The sequence below is a fragment of the Drosophila innubila genome, assembly GCF_004354385.1.
Source record: "Drosophila innubila isolate TH190305 chromosome 2L unlocalized genomic scaffold, UK_Dinn_1.0 4_B_2L, whole genome shotgun sequence".
In the NCBI taxonomy this organism is placed as follows: domain Eukaryota; kingdom Metazoa; phylum Arthropoda; class Insecta; order Diptera; family Drosophilidae; genus Drosophila; species Drosophila innubila.
This window is the reverse complement of record NW_022995372.1, coordinates 26,923,049-26,935,214: the sequence shown is the minus strand read 5'-3', so window position 1 is coordinate 26,935,214 and position 12,166 is coordinate 26,923,049. Positions and strand designations below refer to the sequence as shown.

Below are 12,166 nucleotides of genomic sequence, written 5' to 3'. Positions count from 1 at the left end.
TTTACCTTCCATTTTGGCGATTTCTGACAAAACGGCTCTAACGATTTTTAATTTTGAGTATGCTTTGCGTGTTTTGGTATATGAAACATAAATTTTGGCTGTTAACAGAATATATACATTTTTTTATCGGGCGAAAATCACGTTTTAGTAAAAAAAACTTTTTGGTTTTTTGAGATATCTCAACGAAAATGATACAATAAACAATTAACTTGGTTTTATATATCCTGACCGAAATTGGTTCAAATCGACCCACTATATCATATAGCTGTCATAGGACCGATCGAGCGAAATCCAAGTCTTAGTATAAAAAACTTTTATTTCATAGTAAGTACGGGGTCTCCGACAGTACAGTATGCTCGACTGTAGCAACGGGAGCCAAGGGAGTAGGCGGCGAATCCCTTTAGTTTTCATTATAATTTAAAAAAAATTTTTTTTAAATATGAAAGAAATTCAACAACTAAATTATATATATAAATATAAAATATATTTTAGTATCTGCCTGCATTAATGATAAAGTTACAATGTCAAAAGCAAAAGCAATTGCAAAAATTTCTGATACCCCACAAAAAAAACCTCTACACGAGGTAAAAGTCTAGTGACGAAAGCAATTTCAAGCTCCAAAATTTCTGATATCCAATTTTGTGACGAACAAAATTCAGTTTAATATAAAAATTTTAAATAAAAATATAAAGTAACAAAAAAAACTAGTGCGCCGGTGCTACAGTCGAACATACTCGACTGTCGGAGACCCCGTACTAACTATGGCAAAAACTAATAATGAAAAAAATTAATAAATAATTAGTTAACTTAAATGTATATTCTATCAGATTGGTTACGATGTCTCATAAAACATAATAGATTTTCATACTAAGACTTGATTTTCGCCCGATCGGTCCTATGACAGCTATGTATAATATATAGTGGTCCGATTCGAACCAACTTTGGACAGGATATATAAAACCAAGTTAAATGCATATAATATCAGTTTGGTTATGAAGATAGCTAACATTTCGCCACATTTGGCCACTATTCCACTACCACAGGACTCTTTGGTATTCAATTCTCTATCCAAATTAATCCCGTCTTTCATGCGTCCAGCTGCGACTACTTTATAGTGCAAAAACTGATACAACCTCGCAAAAAAATGGTGATAGAAGAAGAAGAGCGCAGTGCACTATCGTCCGTTTTCGCTTTGCCAGGCATCATACAAGATTTAAAAAAAAAAAAAATTATTTTTTTTTGTGTAATCAACGAAAAACAACTTTTTAAATGTTAAACAATGTTGTTTAAAAGATAAAAAAAAATTAAAATACATATTTTGAACATATAAAAATTGATTTTTTTTTAATTTCAGATATATTTTTCAGACAGGCAAACCTGAAACACCCAGTGAGCCTATCTTACAGTGCAAGCATTCATTTCAAAGCTTTTTATCAAATACTTTTTACATTTCTAAAATATCTTTACTAGTTCAAAAGATATGATTTTTGCAAAAAAATAATGAGAGATTGTCCCACTATGCGACATCTAAAAGGGGTTTGTCAAGCTGATGCCATAAGCTTGTATGACTTGTTGAAATTTAAAAGAAATAATGTCAAGAAAAGATGACCTTGTCAAACTTACCCAGATTTTAAAAATTAATTTTTAAAAGTGATGCCAATTAATTTATAATCAGTAAAGTTTCTTTAACGTCTCTTGAGAACTTTATATTACATATTTCCAAATTAATTTTGCTTAAACACATTTCGATTAAAATTAACTTTATGCGATAAGAAATGCAAAGAGAAAATCACCTGAAAGACTGAACCTGCTGACGACTTAATGACCCTTAATGCCTATGTTGGCACGAACGTTGATGGCCCCCAAACAGGTTAAGGTTAAGGTTGTCAGGTTAAGTAAATGTTGAGACATACTTACAAATTATACGCGCAAATTAAATAATAAATCTTTGCCCTGCTATCTATGGATAATGAAAATCCACTTAGAGCAAGGACGAAGAAGCACCGAACACAACAAAAACGCAGAAAAAAGGCATCTAAGACAAGCCGGCTTAAGGACATTCTGAGAGAAATTTGAGAGTGTACATGTATGTATGTGTGTGAGTGTATGTGCGTGTATGTCAAACATTATTTATTTGTTAACGTTGGCATTTTAATCTAACATAACACAAAACAAAGACAACATACAAGAGGCCTTAATGGATTTTAAAACGCAAATCATAATTTAATTGCATTAAATAAATGATATTAAGCAATTATTATTTAAAGTGTGCGCAAATAAAACACTTTTACAGCTTTGCCAGCAAACATTGTGGTTTTATCACACTGTCACGCACTCAAATGGCCCGCGGTGAATGCGTAATGTGCGTATACTTAATATGACAGCAAGATGTCAGTCAAAAGCTGTGCTTAACATACTTGTGTATCGAATTATGTTTCATAGGTAAATGCGACAAACATTTCACAGTTAACTGTAGGTTGATAGCTGTATGTGCGATGTAATCACGAAAGACAGAAATATAAGCACTTCACGCAAAAGTGATAAGCTGCAAATCTATTTTAATAGCTACAATATTTATACATTCTAGAACGTTGAGCAACGGTGAGCTCAAAAGTTATTCAATAATTAAAAATCTCTTTGTATAATTATTATATCATACAGAGAAGTCAGCAAGTTTCCCAAACAGATTAAACTCTAACACAGTCATCAGCCTAAGCAGTAATTATAAATTGTATAAATAACATGTAACCTGTTTACACAAATTTCATTTAAAAAAATATGGGTACTGCAAAGATTATTCGATAAAACTTTAAATAAATGAAAAAAATGTATTCCGGTTAATAAGAAAAATCTACAAAAACTATAAATATGGACAGTATAGAAAATAATTACTACATAAAAATAAAAGGTTAAAATATATTATTAGAATAATTAAAGGCTTTTGTGTTAATTATATTGTCTATACAAGACTGTAGATGTCCAAAATGTCCACAGCTTTATAAATTGTTCGAAATTTTTAGTAATCTCTACGCTTATCTGTCGTTATTCGAAAGACAGGGGATCGATCATTATATAACAAATATATATTAAATATTTCGCGATATCTTCCATTGATAAGTCTGCTACTTGTTTTCCAGAAGTATTAATTCTCAACAGCTTTAAAGATTAACCGATAACATAGCTTACAGACGTCGACACTTATATAAACCATCTCATTTATCAGCACACACTTCATGTCCAATTTCCATTCGCTTCTTAAATTGGCCAACTCTATAGCATTTAAATATCTACTTGTGTTGGCCAACTCAATTACTGTACACCCAATGCCTGATTAATTGCTTTTACAGCACGTTGAGCACAGCTTCCATAAATCGACAAAGTTGTTTCGCTTTCAGTTTATGAGCTTGTAGGCCTCGCCCACCGAAAAACATGATTGATTGCTGCTTTTAATGGCAGCTAACAACAACAACAGCAATAGACATAACAACCTCCATCAGCCATCAACGGGACAGCTGACCACGAAAGCAAGTTCCGGACCACCAAAAAATTTGTGGCAACACAACCGGACAGGCAAATCACATTTGGTTTCATTAGACAGTACACGTCCTAACATGAGGGACACGCCCATTGAAAACATTTTGCCAGAATATTTAACCCCAGTTTGGCCAACATACAAGCAGTTAAATCAGTGCGGTGAAGGCATTTGAATTTATCATAATTTGTGGACGCTGTGGCTACAACAATGTTTCTGAAGTGCTTAAGAGCATACGGAGCATCCTTTAGACACGCACTGACATTTAAGGTGACCATGGGGATGCCTACATTTGTATACGGTAGGATAAATTCTCGTCAAATTGATTTGCTGACACTAGGACATGTGTTAAGCTGTTGGAAAACATTTCCACAAAGGGGAGATTGAGAAAAGAACTTGCAGAGAGCATGCAACATCAAACACCACTTAGTAAAGCAGCAGCCTCTCGACTGTATGTACGTAGTATGTAGTCAGAACGCACATGGGAAAATTACAGTGGAATGCTGCTAGATTTTTCTGCTCACAAAATCAATAAATAAAAGGTTACAAATATATTCTGATATGATAAAATGTAGAATGATGATATCAATGAATGCGTAGATAGTTAAAACTATTAAAATGTAGGTATAGAAAAATATAATTGGAAAGACAAGAATATACAAATTCCGAATAAAAAAATATGAAACTGCAATACATATAACACAATCCAAACTCGCAAAGTTTATATCGTGTTCTTATATCTTATTTGTACAAATGCATTAATTTGTTTTCATTGAAAAACGAAATAATTCTAAGAAAGTTTGTAAAATGGAAAAATAAAAAAGTTGACAAAAAAATTATATTCAAATTAAAGAATATTTATTAGTAATATATCCTTGATCATAATGAGCTATGGCAGAATAAATTCAACGTGTAAGAGTTTGAATTAAATTAAAATATATCTGCCATGAACTTAAAAAATAGATATGGCTCTTAACTTCCTAGTTATGTTTTGATTATACTGTTATTCCTCTGTACAGCACCTATCTGTTTTTACTTGTTCATATCGGGCTATATTGAATAAACGTTTCGACATGTTTGCATTATGTCCTGCGACTTGCGCTTTTCCGTCCTCTAAGTGGAAATTTATTTCGGGAAATGTAAATTTAATTATTTTCTGAAAGCACAAGGGTACGAATAACTCGTATATTGGCCAATCAATATAAATAAATAAATAGGTATCATCTACTACAATCAGGTGCAGAATAAATGAAAAAATGCATGCGAAACTATTTCTAAGTATGACATAAAATTAATCAAAAAAAAAAAAAAGCGTAAAAAATCAATTGAGTTAATGGCAAAGGCCGCAAGAACGATGAGGTTGTGACACGAGGCGTATGATGAATACCAAAACATTTGCCATTTTCATTACGTCGCTGTTTTGAGGTGTGGTAAAATCATTGTAAAATAAAGCTCACGTCAAGATTTTTAAAGTCCATTTAAGCGCATAAATTGCATTATCAACTCTGAGATATTGTAATTTAAAATGTTGCAAATTTCAGCCTTTTACTCGGTCGCATTGATTTTTCCATTTTCCCTTTTTCGGAGACCACCTCCAAGAGCAATTGCGGCACCTTCAAGCACCTTTTGGGCGAGAAGCGATGGGAATTCGACCCTTTGGCTGGCTGCCAAGACCAAAACGAAGCACATTCCAAGTATTCATTTATAAATACAGACAACCAAGTGCTTTTAGGCGCACATTTTTGGAAATTTCTTGGCCGAACAGTGAACCAACTGCAGTATCTGAAAAAAGATAGGCAGTTGTGGAATGAGAATGGCAGCAGGAACTTCCATGGTACTTTCTTTTGTTTCCATCATGCGGTTGTTCTTCGGACATGGGCATAAAAGTACAACAATGTGAATATGCGCACGGAAAATTCAGATAGATCGCCAGATTGGCTTACCAAACAACTCAAAGATGTTTCGACTTTCGACCTAGTATGTGCCACACTGGAGTGGCAAGAGGAATGGATTACTTCACCCAATTGGAATACGTGTGCCACATGCCAAGTATACTTGGGTTGGGCTTCATGCAGGAAATTGTTGCACATAGTTAACAGTTGAATAGATTAATAGATAGCTAGATATTGCATGAAAATTGGGTTATAGGAAATAAACTGTTTCAAGCTTGTGGTCCTTAAACAATTTTATACGGAAAACAAAACATAAAATTATCCGATATTTTTTCGAGAACATATTAAGAAAACATAATCATCATGAAATAGAGATAGAAATAGAAATAGAGAATAATTTATAAAGGTGGAACAAATTAAAACTCAGATAAATTGTAATCTTTAACTATAAAAACGTATTTACTTTCTTAACTTTAAAACTCATCCAACATGTAAGCTTTTCTAGCATTGTTAAAGTAAATTTACACTGAAAAATAAGATTATTAAAAATCACCTAATATTGAGTCGATATTTAATAATAAAGTGAAAAGCAGATTCTATTAAATATCTTGGATTATTTATGTGCTTAATGCTTTTATGTATTTTAGTATTTTTATTTGATTCTTAATTCCTAGTGCTACAGGGGTATCCTTATAAATTAGTGCACTAGTCACAAAAAATATAATTATATGAATACATATTTTATTAGCCTACCTAACCTGACATATAATGCTTTACATATAAATTTATATGTCGTTTGAACATGAATAAATAATAATTTTAACTATACAAACAACCAAGAATAGAAAAAGAATTGATACATGTATTTAAAAAAAATAATATACAATTTTCCAACCACTTATAGCTTAAACTTAGAAAATTCCATGCTAATAATAAAATAAATTAAAAATTTACTATAACAATTTAATCGACCAAATAGAAGCTGCTTATTATTTTGTAAAGGACTTCAAATTTTAAAGGTATATTGCTTGACGCATTTCGCACCCTTCTTTCAGGTTTCGTCATTAGCGCGAACTTCCACCCGTTTTTTAAGAATATTTTATATATTTATAGAAATTTTGGGGAATGGAAAGACTTTCGTCACTAGACTTTTACATCGTAAAGACATTTTGTTTTGTAAGATCTAAACTTTCTTCTACTAATTATCAAAAGTAGTAGAAAATGTTAATTCACACGCAATTTACTACTAAGAGTAAATCTGAGCCAAAAAATCTAGTGAATGCTTTCGTTGCAACTCTGTCCAATCCACTGCTTTTTGCACATATTTGGGGTATTTTTATACCCTGAGCCCATTGAAAATGGGCAAAAAAGGGTATAATGTGTTTGGCAGAATGTATGTAACAGGCAGAAGGAGGGGTGGCAGACCCCATAAAGTATATATATTCTTGATCAGGATCAACAGCCGAGTCGATCTAGCCCTGTCCGTCTGTCTGTCCGTCTGTCCGTCTGTCTGTCCGTCTGTTGTAACGCGTCGATCTCAGAGACTGTAAGTGCTAGAGACTTCAAATTTGGAATGCAGGCTTGTGAATACCATACGCAGGTCAAGTTTGTTTCCAATTTTTGATGCCACGCCCCCTTCGCCCACAAATTGAAAAAAAAACGATTTACAGGAGCAATTTTTGACATAGCACTCCCTAACTGAACAATCAGTTGAGAAGTATGCGTATTAAACGACCCTGAAAATTTCAAAGCGATTGACCCATAAATAAAGAAGTTATTTCGGAATTTAGATTTAGTTGAATAATTACATTTGGATGGCAAATCAAACGTGCGAGCGAGACAGCATGTTCACGTTTGTATGCAAGGCGCGCACAAACACAGTAAGAAATAGTACCAATTTTCTTTTGGGCTTCGATTTCAAGTACTATATGACCTAGAGACTTCAAATTTGTTATGTAGGTTCCTGGATACCATACGCAGGTCAAGTTTGTTTCCAATTTTAGGTGCCACGCCCCCTTCGCCCACAAATTGCACAAAACGATTTACAGGCGCAATTTTTGACATAGCACTCCCTAACTGAACAATCAGTTGAGAAGTATGCGTATTAAACGACCCTGAAAATTTCACAGCGATTGACCCATAAATAAAGAAGTTATTTCGGAATTTAGATTTAGTTGAATAATTACATTTGGATGGCAAATCAAACGTGCGAGCGAGACAGCATGTTCACGTTTGTATGCAAGGCGCGCACAAAGACAGAACGAATTAGTACCCATTTTTTTTTGGTACCAAATAAGAATTAAGCGATAAGCAAAAGTATTATCGATATCATGTAATGAAAATGTTAATGTATAATTTATGTATATACAAATATACAATTTGATTGAAATATAATTGTGTTAATATATAAATATGTATTTTTGCATGGCAAAAATCAGCAGAAGCTGATAGCTATGTATGTATGAAATTGCATGAGAGAAATAGCGATCATTTTGCAGCACTACTCTTGCATCTTTGCCGAGCACTGAAAGCTGCAAAATAATAATTTTAATTATTAATATTTTCGATTCCTTACACATATATATAATAAGTATCTGCTTATTATCGTTGTAAAAAAAACTTAGCATTTTCCGCTTTAAGAATCTCATAAAATTAGACATTGCCTTTTATTTCAAATTTCGCGCGCACTGCAGCAGCCTTTGGCAGGCTTGAATTTGTTGCGTAAGTGGGAGAGAGTGAGAGACGAAAATGGGTGCTGCCAGATTGCAGGCTGAGCAAAGTTGTAGTTTGTGGCTACTCTTGACACACGCTACATCGATTGCAAGCGATTACGGTTACGACTTGCGATTTACCAATTTATCAATTTCTAATTAATTTTAAACAAGTTTATTATATTAAAGTTTATTATATTAAACTTATTTGAAATTAATTAGAAATTGATAAATTTAAATCGCAAGTCGTAATCGTAATCGAGTGATGTATTAGTTCAGTGAGGCATTAATAACGTAGTCTGCAGTGATAAGCACAGTGACTTCAGAAAACCGAAAGTTGTTCATAGTTTCGCGTGTGTAATTTTTGATACCCTGAGCCCATTGAAAATGGGCAACAATCAACTTTTATAAAAGAGTACATGGGCTCAGGGTATCCTACTGTCGAGCGTGCTCGACTGTAGCCGCACCTCACCGCGAGCGAAGCGAGCCGGGGGTAGGCGAGCGAAGCGAGCAGGGGGCGGTGCCCCCTTGTTTATAAAATAAATTTTGTGACCAAATTTATTTGTGATCGCAAATGATATTTCGCTTGAGAATCGGTCAGTTATGAATGAAAGTTTTTAGTTGGTCGGCTTTCAAAGTACAGCATTCGCTGTCACCCATTTTCTTGGGTTTCATTATGAGGAGAAGTATGAAAATCAGACCTTAATAGCGCATTTTCCCTGCAGAAAATTCTTAATTTAACTCCAGCGTATATTTATATACCACGGACTATTTATATTGATGCCGTTGCACCATGTCTAATAAATAATTATATAACATAACGCTTTGAGTTAAGGCATGCAACGAATCAGTTTAGTAACAGTTTATATCATTAAATATGTGCAAGAATCTGTTACGTGAATTTTTACGTAATTGTTTGATTTGTAGCATGTCTAATTAATAATACATTTATTTATAGAAACATGTCTTATTATAAAAATTATGCAACGAATCCATTAGTAATCTTATTTCTAAACATATGTATGATAATCTTACTTATCAGTTTGAAACGCGCTTGTGTGCCAACAACTTGGTCTATTTTGTGTAAATAATTTGCAGGAATAATACGAACTCTGAACATTTTTTTAAAGAAATTACAATAAAAAAAAAAGTAAGAAGAATAAAATTTAAGAAAGAAAAAATTTAAAAAAAAATAAAAGAGTAAAAAAAGATTTTGAAGACGAGAATTAGATGCCAAAATTAGGAATAATGTTATTGGAATAAAAAAAATAGTAAAACATAATGGGGACGACGAAACTTAGGAGAAGACAAAGTTATGTTTTATTACTAACCAATGCTATTTTTGTCTTTCCCAATTTTTATCTTCTTATTTTTTATTTTTAAATTAAGTGCTTGCTAGTTTTGTTTTTCTAATTTTTATTTCGCAATTGTCGTTTTCTGACAACCTGATCAAGGATCTTGTTCCAGCCAGTGCACTAGATGCCGACTCCCGTCTCGTGTTGGTCAATGCGATGCATTTTAAGGCCAAGTGGGTGCAGCCATTTAAGCAGCATGGAAAACGCAATGAGAGTTTCTACTTGAACGAGCTGGATGGCATTGATGTGCCCATGATGAACTTACAAGAATCTTTCCGTTACGCTGATCTGCCCAGTCTGGATGCCTCTGCTTTAGAATTACCCTTCGCGAACTCGGACTTCTCCATGTTGATAGTGCTGCCCAGGAGCAAGACTGTACTGCCCCAGTTGGAGGATCAGCTGAGCAGAACCTCGCTCGAACAGATCACGGAGCAGCTGCACGAGATTCTAGAGGATGTTAAGTTGCCCACGTTCAAGGCCGAATTTGAAGTGGAGCTGACAGAGGCTTTTAAGCAGCTTGGCATGACTCACTTGTTCTCGAATCAAGCCGAATCAAGAGTCCCGAGGATGTCGGCTTAAGAGTGTCGAATATAATTCACAAGTCTTTCAAAAATGTAGTTGAGTTGGGCACTGAGGCAGCTGCAGCGACCACAATACTCTTCATTCCTAAATCGATGCGAATTTTCGATGTGGAGCCCATTCCTTTTTATGCCGAGCACCCATTTAATTACTTTATTATCAATAAGAAGAGCACAGTGTTCTTTGCTGGCAAACTACTCAAACCTTAAACTTGACATGCTGTATGCAATTTTTTACTAAACAAGCATGTCAAATTCTTTAAATAAAATTACAAAAAATAGAAATACTAAAAAAAAAATAAGGGGCTCTGCTCCCTACTTGTTTCACTCGCCTTCCCCCGGCTCGCATCGGTCGCGGTGAGATGCGGCTAAAGTCGATTTTTGACCGATTGCTCCTATGGCATCTATATGATATAGGGAACCGATTTGGACCAAATTGACCGGGAATTATAAGACGAACATAAATGAATAGTTTGCCAGATTGCTTTAAATCAAGGCTGCAAGCCGGTTCTGAGCCGAGCCTCGTTCGAATCTAAACCTTGGGTTGAGGGGTATATAAACCAATTCGCGAACCCAACCGACGTCTTGCTCTATGGCTCGAACCGCAAAACCGAACCTTTAACAACATTTTGGAGGCTTGCAGCATTGGTTTTAATAACTCAAAATATTCACAAACTATCATACCAAATTTGAAGTTTATATCTCTTAAAGAATTAAAACTAGTCGGAAAGGCTATAATCGAGATCGCGACCATAACCTACCCGTTACTTATTTCAATATATATAAAAGTACTTTATAGAAATAACTATTTAATATTGCCTTAATTTTTAATGAATTCAGCTATTACTGCGATTAAGTGAGATGCTGAGTAATATTAATAGATAACGTAAATTTTCAAAAAAAAAACGTAATATCTTAAAAACTGTGGGTGTGGTGGCTTATAGCCTCTATATCTTATAGCTTCTGAGATCTTTTTGCTCATACGGACGCACGGACCGACAGACGGACAGACTTACATGGCTATATCGACTCGGAATTTGATGATGATCAAGAATATAAACTTTATAGTGCTACTTTGGTAAGTAACGGGTATAAAAAAGAATAGTAAAATTGCATATCGTCCATCACAAAATAATATTTCAGAAATCTTGGGACATGAAAAGACTTTGGCAGAGGGGGGCACTTTTCCCCCTTTACTCTGGCTAACAAAATTTTAACTTCTAAAATCCATTCAGATTGGTATCACATCACATAAAATAACAAAATAAAATTGAAACTCTGGATCTTTCATTGATTGAAAGTTGCCAAGTATGAATTCCAACAGTGGTACTATTCATGAAATTATATAAAAGATACAGATGTGTCGACCTCTAATTTTTCACAGCTATTTGCGGGTACACAAAGATGAGTTATCTTTCTTATTGATATATTTGGTAAAAAAAATTAATTTAAGATATATTTAAAGCCCTTTTGTTAAATTTAACAAAACAATTAAGTTAAATTTTATAGTCTTTGTTCACTTCTAGGGCCTCGAAAAGGTTTTTAGACCCCGTTCTTGAAAAAAGTACAGGGGTCTATTGTGTTTGTTTTAACGAATATGTGCGTAACAGGCAGAAGGAGCTTTGCAGACCCTATAAAGTATATATATTCTTGATCAGCATCAACAGCCGAGTCGATATAGCAATGTCCGTCTGTATGAGCGCCTAGATCTCAGAGACTATAAGAGATAGAGACACCAAACTTGGTATGTAGGTTCCACTATATTGCAAGCAGATCAAGTTTGTTTCAAAATTAGGCCACGCCCACTTAATCGCCCCAAATCGAAAAAAAAAAATTTTATATCCAAATTATAAGAACAATTTTAAAGCTAGTGACACCAAATTTGGTATGTAGATTCCTCTATCTTGCAGGCAGGTCAAGTTTGTTTCTTTTTTGAATCGGACCACTATATCATATAGCGCCCATAGGAACAATCGGGCGAAAATCAAGTCTTTGCATGACAAACTTGTTTGTTTTATGAGATATCTAAAGCAAACTGATACAATAAGCATATGACTTTGTTTTATATATCCTGACCAAAATTGGTTTAAACCGAATC

At 34.1% G+C, this 12,166-nt stretch overlaps 2 protein-coding genes across 2 annotated transcripts in view; one reads left to right on the top strand and one right to left on the bottom strand.

Annotated features, from left to right (window-relative positions):
- Positions 1-12,166, bottom strand: part of LOC117781281 — a 50,181-nt gene that overhangs the window by 28,669 nt on the left and 9,346 nt on the right.
- Positions 9,342-10,154, top strand: LOC117780534 (serpin I2-like). Its single transcript, XM_034617096.1, has one exon. It carries the CDS (start codon positions 9,647-9,649, stop codon positions 10,067-10,069), a length of 423 nt encoding a protein of 140 aa, XP_034472987.1. The 5' UTR covers positions 9,342-9,646; the 3' UTR covers positions 10,070-10,154.

Bases quoted from the DNA above. Each gene is read 5' to 3' on its own strand.
- LOC117780534 (XM_034617096.1), top strand. From the start codon at position 9,647: ATGCATTTTAAGGCCAAGTGGGTGCAGCCATTTAAGCAGCATGGAAAA.